This window comes from Rousettus aegyptiacus, unplaced genomic scaffold, assembly GCF_014176215.1.
Source record: "Rousettus aegyptiacus isolate mRouAeg1 unplaced genomic scaffold, mRouAeg1.p scaffold_m13_p_18, whole genome shotgun sequence".
Lineage (NCBI taxonomy): Eukaryota > Metazoa > Chordata > Mammalia > Chiroptera > Pteropodidae > Rousettus > Rousettus aegyptiacus.
In genome coordinates this window covers 13030404-13045631 of record NW_023416293.1, presented here as the reverse complement: position 1 = coordinate 13045631, position 15228 = coordinate 13030404, and the positions used below count along the sequence as shown (strand labels likewise).

The following is a 15228-nucleotide window of genomic DNA, read 5'->3' as shown; positions in this document are numbered from 1 at the left end:
ATCATTAAACAACCCATACATTTGGTCAAAACAGCAAATTAAAAATTATCTTCACAACATTTAAATTGGAATGAATAAACATTCAAAAAAAATACAGCGCTTCAGAAAAACTACAGCTACTACTCAATGTTCTTTAAGAAAGAAAAGTCAATATTTGATATCATTCACCTGTAGTATTTATCATTTAAATATGTGTGAATGATACAGGTGTTCTCGCACAGTATTCTGAGCTCTCGTGCTTTTTAATGAAATGCTCCTCAGACAAGGAAGGACCTCCATCGCCTGTTATGCCCATAGGACTCGCCCTTGACGTCACTTTCGTCACACAGGCGTAGCTGTGCACATGAGTGATTGTTTCTCTCCACTCTGAGATACGTAGACGTGCACCGTTACGAAGGGGTTTGCTTACTGTGGCAGGGCACGGCTGGGGACCATCCATCCCGTCCACAAGTGAGGTAGTCCCAAGAGCGTCGTGAATGAGTCACAAAGCCGGAAGCACAGGAATAGGAATAATATTTTCCTATAGCTACTGGAAAGTATGGTCTATAATAACTTTCATGATGTAGGCTTCCATGTTTTATTTCCGGAAAATCACAGGGCTTAACTTGCAATTAAAACAAACAAAAAAACAGTGTGAATAATGTTTCGCCTTAATATCAGACGAGAGATACGCTGTTGATTGGTGAATTACACTCTCTCATTAACATAATTACACTCATCGCATTAGGGTTTCTAGGACAAGGAAAGTGATGAATTCAGATGGTAGAAATAAGACCTGTTTGCGCTCATTTCACATTAGGTACAAACACCGAGTCCTTGTGTGGCACGCTCGAACGTAACGGAATGTTGTATGTTGATTTGACTTCAATAAACTGATTAATCAACACATGACCGTTTTGCACATGACTGTCGCGCACGAGCCGCCTGTCTCATGGTGATAAGGCCGCCCTCTCTGGTCACACATGAAAATCCACTCGGCCTTTGGCCTTGAACATGCCTGGGCGTAAACGCCGGCATTCCTCCCCGATGTTTATGTTCCGCTGTCACAATCACATCATTTAGTTGGACATCACAACTATATTAGTGAGAGCAATAGATAATTACACACACGTATGTGTTTAACATTGAATAGCCAAAAATGGGTTTCTCACTTTCGACGATATGGTTTTTCCCGACTTGTCATTGGCTGCTTTGTAAAAGCAAAGAAACCTCGAAAATCCTCTGCTTTCCCTTGACATATGGCAAACTTTTGGACCTTCCAGGTCCCCATTTTTGCGTGTTTCAGAGAAAGCGATTTCAGAGGTAAGAAGCAGGTCAAGATGCGCCCGGGACTTACAGCCGCATCGTGGAGGGGGCTCCCAGCCGGTTGTCGTGCACTTGGCCGTGGTTCCTCGGCTCGCAGGATAAAAGCCATTTTTGCACCAGTATGTGACTTCGTCCTCGAGTCTGTATGTGGTGCTTTTAGGACTGTAGTCACCATTTGCAATGCGTAGAGGATCACATGTCGTTTCTGTAAAAGGATGTGCGGATGACGCAGTAATCACGACATTCCCATGAAAACGTCAAGGACAGGAAAATAAAGGAAGTGGGCGCTGAGATTCTGTCCTGACCCCTTGGCCAACGGTGTTAAGCGAGCCCGGCCTCGTGTCCCTCCCCTTCATCTAGGTCCCCTCGACCACAGTTCTCAGCTGATGTACCGAGTCTCCTGCTCTCTCGAGTCCCCTTTCTCCAAGGCCATCGCATAGAACACGACGTGGCCGTGTGTGACAATGACAGTGTCATCTGCCCCTCCACTGCTCTTCCCACGGCCCCACCTTCGTGGCTCCTGAAGTTCCCTTCAGGGCTGTTTGCAAACACCCCGAGTCTCTCCCCGTGAGGCGCCTGCCGAGCTCCCCCCTCCGCATCCCTGGTAGTTTGGCCATGACCGCGGACAGACGCCACATCCACGGACGGCCACCTCCTTCTCGGGGTCACTGGGTCCTCGGTGCTTCCAACTGGGGCACTTAGGAAGCTTCCCTGAGTTGTCATTGTTGGTAGTGAATAAAGTTGCCCGAATTAAACACTTCGGAAAAACCCGCATGCAACAAGGTACGAAATGAATAACCGACAGCGAGACGCACGCTGCTCGTACCTGCTGCCTGACGACAGGTGTCGTCTACAATGACTTGGATTTGAGAGGGCCGCATTACCACATAAGACGACAAACAGACAAATCATAGTGAAGAATTTGTAAACTTAATGATAGAAGTGACTTGAAATTTAAAAGTGTTTCAACATTGACCATGTCTCAGAAAGCAAATTAGAATGTATTGGTATTACACTGGAAACTAAGAATACATTTAATTTTTCTGTTAAAGGAGATACGTCTGTGATACACAGCTAATTACGTTAAACATTAAATTGATAGTGATGTTAATGACCTTCAATAGCTTTCTAAAAGTCACAACGCAAATACAGTAAACTGAATATATTTAAATGTATAATTGGATGGTGTTTGTCATAAGAACCTATAAAATCATCACCATATTAAGATCACAAAGGTATCCGCCATTCTTCAAAACTTTTTCAAACAAGCAAGAGTCACCCGAACATTGTGGACTTATAATCCAGGTTTCCTGTGACCGATTTTCCAGTCGAGGTTTTAGGAGTATATTCCCACGGCCCCCTACTCAGTACGCAGTGGCTTTTCCCCCATGGAACTGAGAAAACAAAGAAAACTATTTATTTCCTTTTCTCAGGTAAATGTGTGATAATTTTTCTGTCAATGTATTCTTTTTCGTTATCTAATAATACAGAATCTTTCTACCAGCTTTTAAATTCAAAATATAAACACAAATGAAAGAATATAAAGTTACATTTAAGAAGGAAGATGACTGTTCAAGTCAGTGTCAACGTACCTTGTTCCTGAGCCCAGGAAAGCCACCAAGTGAGGAGGACGTTGAGGACTAACAGCATGTTCCGTGTGCCGGGGGTCTATCAACACGAGTGCTCCAGGAGTGCTGTTTGGGGCTTCCAGGCAGCTTCCTGCGCAGTGACCAGGTGTGACTCTGAATTGAAGTGCACTACCATGGAGCTAGTTCAGTGAAGTCACTAAATAAATACCAAAGTATCAAAGTTCAAAGAGTTTTGCGAAATCTCGCAATCGTTATTAATGTTCAACTATCATGATTGCCAAAGTAGAAATTACAAACCCTGGATCCAACTACGAAAAACACTGAATAATCACCAGGGAATTACATGAAATAAATGTCAAAAGCGTGAGACAAATGTAAAAGGATGCTGGAATGGAGTCTGAGGATTACTGGAGAGCAGGTGGGACAAACAGACGTGACCGGAAATGGTGTCAATCCATCAGTCGATAGTAAACGCTGATATTGAGTTAAAATTAATAGACAACTGAAGAAGGAGATAAAGCAGAATCGGATTAAAAAATAAAAAAGCCCAGGGATATCCTATTTCCAAACAGAGCAATATAATATAAAATCGAGACACGCCAAAAGCAAAGACATTGATAAATATAAACTTCGTATGAACTAACTGTGAGAAAGGTTATTGTAATATGAGATAAAGTGAAATGCAGAGAGTTACCAGAAATGAAAGAAGAGTGTTTCATAATAATAAAGAAAATCAATCCCGGTGATAAGAGGTTCACCAAGGCAAGGGGGAAAAAGGCACAAAAGTTGAAAGGAAAGAGTACAATGCGAACGTGTAATTTAGAACACAAAAGCTCAAACAACAAAGAAGCACTTAGGTGACGGCCAGGCCCGCTGCGTGCTGTGTCTGAGGAGCCTTTGCAAGGAATGGTCCAGTGGGTGCCGGCATAAGAGTGGACAGGTAGAAAGCGGATAAGACGAGAAAGTGTGGAAATCCATAGACATGCACGAAGCGATCGTTCCACGAATAACATCACATTTCAAACGACTAGGAAAAGACGATGCATTTCCTAACTACTGCTACTCAACTGGAGACTCAGTCAGAAAGAGACAAGATCTCCATACTCCCGTGACCTGTTGCATTTCAGAGATCTCCAAGTCCGAAAAGAAACTCCATATATTCAGCACGAAACTGATGGGGAAATGATTTGAAATTTGGGGGGCACATAGCCAGAAGAAGAATTGCTGGGTCATACAGTAATTCTATGCTTAATTTTCTGAGGAATCTCTATAGTGTTTTCCATAGATGTGGTACTCATGGACCATGGGACATTAGTCAGCCACGAGATGCAACACTGCCATTTGCGACAACGTGGATGGACCTTGAGATCGTCTTGCTAAGTCGAATAAGCCTGGAAAACTTGACGACCATATGAGTTCACCCATATATGGATGGAAACCTGAGAACAACAAACAAATGAACCATAAAAACAAAAACTCACGGGCAGACACCAGTTTCATGGTCGGCAGAGGGACAGAGGGTTTGGGGAGAAGGCAGGGAAGGGCTGAGGGGGTCAATAAATGCTGACGGAAGGGGGGACTTCAGGTGGTGATCACACAACGCAATATGTAGATGACGTATTATTGAACCGTACGCTTGAAACCTACGCCATTTTATCAACCAATGTCACCCCGACACATTTAATAATAATAATTTAAAAAGCTATGGGTTCATTTGTTAAGAACATGTAAGACTCTGACTCAGAATCTGAGTGAATATAAAATGCTAATTGTTTTAAGAGCACACAATGAAACTTCCTGCCCAGAAAAATCACCATAAACTCAAAAGCCAAATAACAACTTTGAAAACCGGTTTCATTCATCTCACAGAAATGTGAAATGTGAACTGCAACCTGATAATCTTATCATTTTTAAACCAAGAACAGTAACAGGAAAAGGGGGGCTAATATCTTAATCAGAAAATTTAGAGAAAAGAAATCCAGTAGAAATGGTCCCTAGTTATCTTAAATGCAAATCGGCACATTTGTTATGAAAAATACACATTGAAATTACAGAGGTAAGATTTACTATTTACCAAACGGGAAAAACCGCTAAAAGGTTGACAACGTCCTCAGCTGGCAAGACCAAGGAAAAGTAGGTCCTTCAGAATAGCGCAGAGTTACCTACAGACCCCTAGGAAAGAGAAGTAGAAATATCTATGAAACTGCCTGTGACAAATTGAATTAATAAAATCATGAATCCATGCTGATACAGACAAAAGTTTAAAGATAGAGAGAAAAAAACTCTTGAACGGCATCAGGGACGGTCACTTACAAGTCTCTACTTGAAAAATTAGAAATTAAAGGGCAAAAAGAAGTATTACCAAATCTTTTTAGGTGCAACTTGAAGCAGAGTTGGTAAACTGACACTTGTCTTTACGCAGAATGACAGTGGACACATGCAGAACAATGACAGAATTTATCTTAAAAATCACTCTTTTGCAGCCAACAGTATCATTGATTATAGGCGAGTATCGTAGATGCCACAACGATGCGGCAAAAAGTTTGAGAAAGATACTCGATGTACAAATGTTAGCACTGATAGCAAAGAAACTTGCCAGTTCTAACACTGTTCCTCTACACGTGAGAAAACTGGCTGTCCCCCCTGATGCAGAGGTACGTGGACTGGCTCTTTGGTGACAGCCAGGTTTCTCTAAGAATGTCACCTGATTCGATTTGATACGAAGTAACAAGGTCTCACTTTAAATCATTAGCCAAATTATTTATATATTTATTTTCATCATAAACGTCTCGTTTTTGTAGAAATTATATTGACTGATTTTAATCATGTGGTTGAAACGTACAAGCATAAAAATCACATTTCAGACTTGCGTTTGAATGTTTCCAAAACCTTTTCTACCGACATCATAAAAACACTACTGGATATGAACATCATCATGAAAGGGTTCTTTAGAGTTCTCGACATGCATTGTCTTACCTCTGTACATATTTATTTTATATCACAGTTCAAAGATGATACACGTTAAGGACAAGAAAATGGAACATTATAAGCAAATACAAAAGAATTCAATGCAAACTCTTCCCCCTATAATCTCTAAATTCAACTCTAGTTCCGGGAAGCGTTTTATTGTGCTTTCTACAAATCTTTGTTCGATAAACATTTGTTCAGTGTTCAAAGCATATTGTGCGCACGTGTGTGTGTTTATACATGACGTTGTATTTTGATCGGTGCCACAATAGATATGCACCCAATTAGATTCCAATTCCTCCTTATAAATTCTTTGAATTATGATGTGTGCTACGTAGACATCTTGTAGATGATGGATTTCATCTTTCTGGGGGTATATTTAATTATTGAGAGATAAGCAAAACTAAGTAATAAGCTCTCACATCGTGTGGCTCACATAAGTTTGATAGTTTGGTTTTTATGTGTGTGTAAGTAATATTATTTCGAAGACGCAAACTTTTCTTTTAAATGTCCTCTGAAATCAGAGTGTCAGAGCATGTCAGAAGTTATGGGGCATCTGTGAGAGAGTTGGAGAATGGTGGATGGAGGCAGGCATTCAACAGATTGTATCTAATTCCGGGCCATAGATGATTCATGAAAAAAACACGCAGCCTAATGGTCTGTCAGGTTTTAATGAGATGCTTTTAAGAATAATTTCTTAGTCTTTCAGGTTACAATCACATCCTCTACATAATGTTTCACACAGACTCTGATCCATGACTAAAAATTCTGATTTTTCAATGCTTAAAAAATAGAAATTGAGAAGAATTGACTTAAAAGCTCTGAATGAATGGGCATATGGTGATTTGATGGCTGCATTTTCATCATCCACAAGTGGGATACTCCATTTTCCCTTCACGACAGGTGACTCGAAATGCATGCTCTGGTGATATTTTACGATATCCGTCTTTACACGCAAATACGACAGTATCCTCTGTTCTAGAATAATACTTTCTGTCATATGCCCATCTTAACTGTATCTTATGTGCTTCCATTTCTGCTTCTGATATTACACATGCATCTGAAGGTAAAAAAAAAAAAGTGAACATAAAACATTAAGTCGTATACAAATATTTTCCACAGAATTTCACGCTTTCACAGACTCTTCCATGTGTCCAAAAATTCAGTCTCAGAACCTTTTCGAAACCAACTCAGTGAAAATCCATCATGTACATTTGAATCATTTTACACTCTTCGTGACGTAATAACGGGGAACTATGCTTAATGTGTGATAATCAAAGATTCCTGATGTCAATGATCATCTGAAAGCTTTCATGAAAAAAATCTTTGGTTGCTGCTGTTGCTTAAGAATTTTTCAAATGACATGTCCTCGTATATTACTCTTTGGTAGTCAAGCCTTCAACAGAATGCAAAACATCACACTCATTACTTTGATTTTCCCAGGATCCATGGAAACGATAACGTCCTTACCTAAGCATTTTGGTGGTTTTGACCACTGTCCATTTGTACATGTGACTTTCTTGTTTCCCCGAAGCTCATACAAAGACTGGCACTGGTACTCCACGGACGACCCCGGAGGGTACACCAGCTGCGGGAATGTGGTGATGTCTCCATTGTCAATAGGTGGCGGGGGCCCGCATTTTCCTGTAGACTCTAAGAAATGTGTTATTTGACTTGTAGAGAGATCGAAGAAAAACACAGGTTAAAGGAAAGCAAATAAAAACATAGCACGATATGTAATATTTGGACTTTGGTTTTCTAACAATGTTAATGGAAGACATTTTAATCTCTTAAATTGAGAGTCAAATACGAAGCCCTTTCTCACCAAATCTGAAAGCATCTATAAAACAGAAACAAATATGTCTGCTTTGCAGTATTCCAGTGCTAATCGAAACAGTTTTCTAAGTGGGTGTGTGCTGGACTGGTCGATGGCGAAGGTAAACAAAGGAAGGTTCAGTTCTTACCTACACGTACTGCAGTGTCAATCGGATCTAGCCATGTTCCTTCATTTCTATTACAAAAGAAAGATCGAGTCCCTTTTTGAAATTAAAATATCACGAATTTGTATATTGCAAGAGATTTTCTAACTTCCTATTCCAGACAAGATGAGGTAGAAACATTTCTGTTTATTCTTTCTGCCACGTATCACTGAAAATCCTGAACACACCGTAAAAACCAACAGAAGAGATTGTGAAAGATGCGGAAAAGAAGTCGATCTCGTTATAGACCTTGGGATTCAAGGAAGTACACTGAGTGAGCTGTTTATGTTTCATTTGGCCTTCTACATATCACTGGGTACAAAGCACGAAACTCAGAAATGATAGCGAGTTTATGAAAAGATCGAGTCCCAAGAAGAGCGTCCTAACTGTAGGCAAATGTGCAGAAAAGGAGCAGGCTCTTCAAGAAAGAAACCACCTTGTGCCGTACTCCACTCGCTCTAGGAAAACACCATGGAAGAAACCTAAGACCAGCGTTCTCCCTACTCGATCAGCGGCAGCCGGTCGGGGACCTCGACCTCCACCTCGGCCATCACCCTCAGGGAACAAGACGCCTCTGCCCTTTCCTGTGGGGTCCACGGAGACCAAGTGGGGAGCCTGAGCATGCACCTGTATGGTAGTGATGGAGTCTGATAAACAAAAGATTTCATGAAAACCACAGTCTCCAACACAAGAGCCAAAGTGCAGAATACAGTTGAAAATCATTCGTCCCACCAAAGACCAGGGAAGTCTCGAAAGAGAAAAGATCACCAAGAGAAGACAACGCTGACATGACCCGAATGTTAGAATAATTAGATGATGCGCTTCAATACTCCAAAGGGTCAACAAAATGGAAAAATCTATCAATGCAGTATTTTTAGAAATCTCTCTGGAGGGGCTTTATAAGAGATTTCAGACAGAAGGGTAAATCCACAAGCTTTAGTTAGAATGACACAAATTACTCACTTGGAAAATAGACAAAAACTAAAAATAAATAGAGTTTCGGGGAGCCATGGGAAGAAGGCCAAAATGTGAGACGCAGAAAAAGAAATAAGATGAAAAAATCCCAAAATAATGTCTGAAAATTTCCCAAATTGGATATGAGGAATAAACTCATACATATTTTTTGGTTTTTTAAAAATGGGGGTCGTGGTGGTAGACTTCAAATATGATAAAAGCAGAGAAATTCATGCCAAGATATACTATAATCGAATTGTTGAAAACCTTAGAAAAATGAAAAAGTCTCCAAAGCTAGATAGAAATTATAAAATACTCTATGCGCCCAGAGACAGGGATGATATTTTTCAAGTTCTGGAGAAAATAACTATCAACCCCAAATTCTATATCCAGTGACACTGTCCTTTAGAATTAGAATGAGAAATAGTTATTCTCGGAAGAAGGAAAACAGGCAGATTTATGCCCCCCCCAGACCCACCCTTAAAGAATTGCTCAAGGCACCTTCGATCGCAGGAATCCATGGAAGAAGGGCGGCTCCGCCTTTGGGAGGAAGATTAAAAACGGACTTGATACAGAGATGGGTAAATACAGTGCGAGCGCCCTTTTCCCAACGAATCGGTGCGAAATGAAATCCTGTGATACGGTGTTAATACGCGTAGAGGAAATACTGAAGAGATTCGTGTTTCAGATGTGGGGAGAGTAGGTGGGTCTGAGAGGAAGCAAAGTTTGCACATGTCCCTTGAAGTGGGGAGTGACGGCCACACACATCCACCTTGCGGGAGCGAGAATCAGAGCCAACAGCACAAATCGACTCGGGAAACGGCTGAGCTAGGCCCAATATACCGATCATGATTCTGAACGTAAGTGGCTTAAAGACATCAGTGAAAAAGACTGAGAACTACCGGGCGGACACACCAACAAGACCCCGGCACGTGCTGCCTGCAGAACACGACAGGTGGCTGCTGAGTCCTGTCCTTTGCAGGTTTTCTACACCCTGGCCGAGGAGCGCCCCTGAGCAGGGTCACAGGCTGATTCTCCCCTGCAGGGATGGCCTGGGTGAGCTCGGCCGGCTGGCGGCAAGCTTTAAGGAGAAGCCACGGGCGCGGGAAGCCTGGGGCGACCCCCGTCTGTCACTCGTCTCGCTGTCTCGTCTGCATCCCAAATGGAGCTCCGCTGGTCTGGCAAGTGCTCAGACTGAAGGGTCTTTAGCACACCGATTCCTCAGGAAACGCTGAGTTTTGTTTTAATACTTAAGGTAGAGGATTGTCCATGATTCCAACTCTTTTTCTAATCTGTTGAGCGTTTCCTTAAAATACATTTATCATATATGAATCATATATACAAGCATGCACATATATGAATATATGTGTGCATATATGAATATATATGCACATATATACATGTATATATATATATGTAAAACACAGGTATCATATCACTGGCATTTCATTTGCATTACAACATTTTATTCCATGGGAACTACTCCATTCTGTTTCTGTGTCAACATATTTTGGCCCTAATATGTAGTCTCCATTTGGGGGCTAGGGATGAGATACTGTACCTTTGCACTGAGGTGGTTCTGTCCATGTTCCATTTAAACATGTCACTTCTACATCCCCAAATAGTTGCAAAGAATTGATGCATTCATAACGTACTGTGTCACCATGTGGATACCTGTCCCTCTTGTGTAGTATGTTAGCATTTTCCACTGTGGGAGGATTCGTACAGGAAGTATCTGAATAGAAAAAAAAATGGATCTGTAACGAATGATTGTTTTGAGTAGCAAATCAACAAAAGGGGTTTCAAATATATTTTCAGAAAGATTTAAAATCCAATAGTTAATCTGTCATGAAAGACTGCTAGTTTTCATAAACGTATAGGTAAGATTTAAAAAAGGAGATAAAACAATACTTTTTGTAAGATTTAAGCTTTGATACCATAAATCTTTCTCCTCTCCTCTCTAAAAGGTTAATCGATATATTTAGGCCCATGAAAACGATGGTTATTGTGGACGGTTTTCCTTTCGAGTTTAGTAAAATATGTATTTATAACATACATAAAGTCAAAATGAATTTATAAACCACTAGGAAATCATAGTAAAGAGATTTTTTGACATCAGATTTTTTTCACTTCATTTACAAAATGTAATATTAGGCCCTTAGAAAAATAAACACAAAAGTAGACGCTTCCTTAGAAAATGAGACAAGAATCAAAACCTCATAGATGGACAAATGGTTAATGGTGACCAGAGGGAAGGAGGGTACGGGGTGGGGGGAGGCAGATAAGGGTCAAGGGGTCAAATATATGGTGACGGAAGGACATTTGATTTGGGGTTGACACGCAGTGCAATGTCCAGAGGATGTTTTACTGAATTGTACAGTTTTATTAAACAATGTCGCCCCGATCCACTTAATAAAATCTTAAAGACTTCTGTAAGTTAAAACAAGAAACAGTGAACATACTCAGAACACCGTAGTTGAAGGAAGAAGACGACATAAGAACCCCATAGAAGGAGTCATGGAAAAATCACAGTTCATCAAGGTGTGACCTGTAAGACACTCTTCGGTGATCTGGGGGGCCACGTGACACCACAGAGAGCGATGTATAAGAGGCGGTGACTCTGAGAGGTCACAGGCGATCGCTATGGTCCCCGACTGAAGCGTGCGCAGAACCCCCTGGGAATCGTTAAACCAGGCTCAGGAACCCGGGCGTCTGACTCTGAGTCTGGAATGTGCGTTTGCATCTAAAACGACTTCCCAGAAGGTGCTGATGCTGCTCCTGCCCGGCCACAATTTGAGAGCCACGGGGCCCTATGTTCACCACCCGGTCCACGCTCCACGTCGCACGGAAGGCAGACACCTCGCTGACCCGGCCTAAGGCATAACCCACGTCCTTTTCTTCGTGACACTGGAGGCCATTTTGTTATAGGACTTAAGATCTCTCAATAAATGCATTTTGAAATTTCATCCAAGTACCTCTGCACGTTGGCCTTCCTATCCACCTTCCCTTAAGACACTGTATAGTATCGGGTCCTTCCATTTGGTAATATTGTTCACATCTATAATTCACTTTTTCTCTTGAATTATATGACCTCTTCCATGGACCTACGTAGATGGCTTTGTCAAAGCTGGGCGGGGTAGAACAGTCTGCTTCTGAAAGGAAAAGTAATATGCATTTGTTCAATAAATATTTAAAGATACACCATGGCCAATAATCATATCCTATGATGAATACCGTGATGAATGCTGTACAATACTTTTCTTACCACTTGAAAATGTTAGCAGTCTGGACTTAATTAAATTGACTGAATCTACGTTTGGCAAAAGCATAACATGGGAATGGTGATATTGAAATCTGAAGAGCTATAGACACAGGCGATGTTCGAGACCAGACTTCTTATATTCGCATTGCTATCTGCCCATAGAGTCTACCGATGTTATGTACGTATTTCTAATTTTTGCTCTGTCAAAAATCTATTTCCATAATTATGCCAAATATCTCAGGAAATTATATCCTTATAAGGAGATAAACTCAGAGTAAATTGAATGGTGAGGAGACCGATGAGCGTGGGTCAACTGTGATATAGAATCAGAGACAAAAAGTCTGAGAATGTTCATCTGAGCACGTCGAACGTACAGACAAACTGACGTCAAAATGAAATAATTCGTCTCCAGGAGGCAAAATAAAATAAGCTCGCTCATGTTGCCAAACTTTTCTTGTTACTAGGGCTATCAATTCTCTATCAGAATCCAGAACATTCCAGAGATACTTTACTGAATTCTTAAATTAACACTTAGTTTCATATTTGTATCATGAGTGCTTGGAATTCAAGATATCTATCAGCCTTAGAATAGAATTGAATACACTGTACTTGTGCAGAGTGGTGGATGGGACCATTTTCCTCCCAAACATCGTATAGACGCAGGTCCTTCCATCTCAAAACCTCTGGAACAGCTGTACTCAGCTACTTGTCCATATTTATAACTGCTGAACTGATTAGGTACAAAACCATTTGGAATCAAAGGTGGTGGTCCGCAAGGAAGTCCTGAAAGACAGATGGAAGGAAGGAAGGAAGGAAGGAAGGGAGGGAGGGAGGGAGGGAGGGAGGGAGAGTGAGCATACTTCAATACCTTTGAAACTTATTTTATGTACCGGTTGTCATCTTTGGTACTTTTATTTGAAACAAAATGATCACACAGAAGTTAGCATCATATCACAGAGAAGGAACACAAAAGCTTCCTAAAGTCACCATGTGCCAGAATTAAGTGATTTCATAGTGGACCAATGAAATTAGCACGAATAGGATTGATATGATTATCCAAAAATTATTTGGGAATATATGTAATATAGAAATGCTATGTTACTACGGAATATATAAATGGTTTGATATATTTAGAAATCTAAAGGGTTATGTGTCATGACTTTGATGACAACTGACGACTTGAATGAATTGTCCCAAAAACGGATTTCTGGTTTGCGTGGGGGCCTCACCTACACACTGCGGTGGAGAACTCCACTTTCCCATGTTGCACGTTACCCCATCTTCCTCAGACAGCCTGAAACCATCTTCACAGAGGTAACTTAATTTGGTGCCATGTGCATAAGGCCTGGGTTCGGATGTTCCCTTCCTCTCTTCTACATTAACGGTTCCATGTTCTATGTGAGGTGGTTGAGAACACGGACGTTTTTCTAGATGAAGAACAGAGACGAAAGGATCAATCACAAAGATAATGTTTAAATCAAAAAACAAAATCGAACACTGTTTGGCATACTGGAACAATAATAATTTGAACAAATAAATGATTTGAACACTAAAAGGTATCTGAAACTTGCAAGAATACATGTCTCCCTTTTACTTGAGGAGTAAAATGTGCATAGACAAAAACACGGGAACCCAGAGTGTTTGTCTGTGTTCACCTCGCACTCGAAGCGGAAGAATGCTGACTGCTTGTGGACCTAGACCGTGACTTGCTGCTGCACGATGAGTGGAACAGAAACAGAAATCGGAGGAGTCCGACCCGCCTGGAGAGAAGGTTAAAAGGCAAGTAACGTGCTACTGACCGACACAGCGTGGGACTGACTGCCAGGCCCCATTCTTGCACACGATTTCTTCTCCTCCTTGCATTAGAGCATTCTCTTCACAAAGAATAGATATTTTATCTCCATCCTGATAATTCACTGTAGTTGTCATATTTCGAGCTCCGGGAATCTGAGGCGGAGGTGGACATCGTGGTACTTCTACAAGTATTAAAATTAAATTCCTTGATGAAAAATCATACGTTGAAAGTATTAAAAAACAGTTCAGTAAGTTAAAATGTCAGTAATAACGGATCCTAAAGGATCAAATTATAGCGTTGTGTTCTGTGTTTCCATATGTCATACTTTTCAGCTTGTTTAGCACTTAACATATCACATTTGGTTTCTATTCTCAAGGCCTTCTCTGCAGATTCTTCCTTTTATTCTTTCTGTGACCAATCTTGCATAATTTATGTAAAGCCTATTGTAAAGAATTCAACTATTAAGACATTCTAACTGAACCACTCACTCCACAGCAGACTCTGAATAAAGACAGAGATCACATTTTTTCTTACAGACAACCGTGATCAAATGCATTGGAATTAGAGGAAAACACTCACAAGAACATAATTGGAGAAAATATGTCCGGACCGAGATTTAATATAAAGCTATAGTTATTAAGGCCATGTGTGGGGAGAAGCATCAATAAATGGACAAATAAAGGTCCCCAAATTATTCATCATTTTTATGGTCAATTGATTTCCATTCCAGTCTTTCCCACCCACAGTCCGAGAACTGCTGGCTGTCAGCGTACAAAAAAGAGCATCGTCTCTCATTGTACACCATACTCAAACTTAAAGTGGCGGATACATCTAAATACAAATGGAAAACTATAAAGCTTCTAGAAGAAAATATCGACACACATGTGTATTCCACACCTGGACTTATTATTCATTTTCTTTTCGATCTAAAAATAAGTGGAACTATAGATAGTAGATTTGTCCTTGTCTTTGTATGCCAAGTCCTCTATATTCTAGGCTCATGGGAGTTGATAAAAACATTGAGGAAAGTGAGCCAAGGTGGCGTACTGTTGGAGAAGAGAAATAGAAATGGAAAGTGGAAAAGAGAATGAACCCCATGTTTTTGGAGCTGGTGGTGACGATGTGACTCAGAATATTAAAGACAGATGTAGATAAATAAATAGATGACTCAACAGATACATCCACAGATTGATACCCACAGAGACAGACGCATTCATCGATACTTAGATAAATACCTCGTAGGCATAGGCGCAGGCACAGGCGAATCTGTAATAAAGAAATTAGTAGGCGATCGGCGCACCTACCGTCCAGAAGTCCGTTTAAGGCCACCACACTTCTGACTGGCTTGTTTCATAGCTGACTAATGCACATGACAAG

General features: G+C 40.8%; 2 protein-coding genes across 4 annotated transcripts in view; both read right to left on the bottom strand.

The window, feature by feature from the left end:
* LOC107520817 (complement factor H-related protein 3-like) overlaps window positions 1-15228 on the bottom strand; it is a 31206-nt gene that overhangs the window by 2419 nt on the left and 13559 nt on the right. The window contains exons 1-3 of one of the 3 annotated variants that reach the window (XM_016165005.2): window positions 2898-3138; window positions 1337-1510; window positions 410-604 (exon numbers count right to left, since the gene is read on the bottom strand). In XM_016165005.2, coding sequence (XP_016020491.2) covers window positions 410-604; window positions 1337-1510; window positions 2898-2955 — 427 coding nt within the window. In that variant the 5' untranslated portion in view covers window positions 2956-3138. Of the gene's footprint in view, window positions 1-409; window positions 605-1336; window positions 1511-2897; window positions 3139-15228 lie in introns of those variants that run through there. The other 2 variants (XM_036235476.1, XM_036235477.1) reach the window with 2 other exon arrangements.
* LOC107520841 (complement factor H) overlaps window positions 6514-15228 on the bottom strand; it is an 80317-nt gene continuing 71602 nt past the window's right edge. Inside the window, exons 16-22 of the mRNA XM_036235474.1 lie at window positions 13856-14032; window positions 13286-13483; window positions 12666-12839; window positions 11770-11946; window positions 10356-10529; window positions 7332-7514; window positions 6514-6921 (exon numbers count right to left, since the gene is read on the bottom strand). Coding sequence (XP_036091367.1) covers window positions 6725-6921; window positions 7332-7514; window positions 10356-10529; window positions 11770-11946; window positions 12666-12839; window positions 13286-13483; window positions 13856-14032 — 1280 coding nt within the window. The 3' untranslated portion in view covers window positions 6514-6724. The remainder of the gene's footprint in view (window positions 6922-7331; window positions 7515-10355; window positions 10530-11769; window positions 11947-12665; window positions 12840-13285; window positions 13484-13855; window positions 14033-15228) is intronic.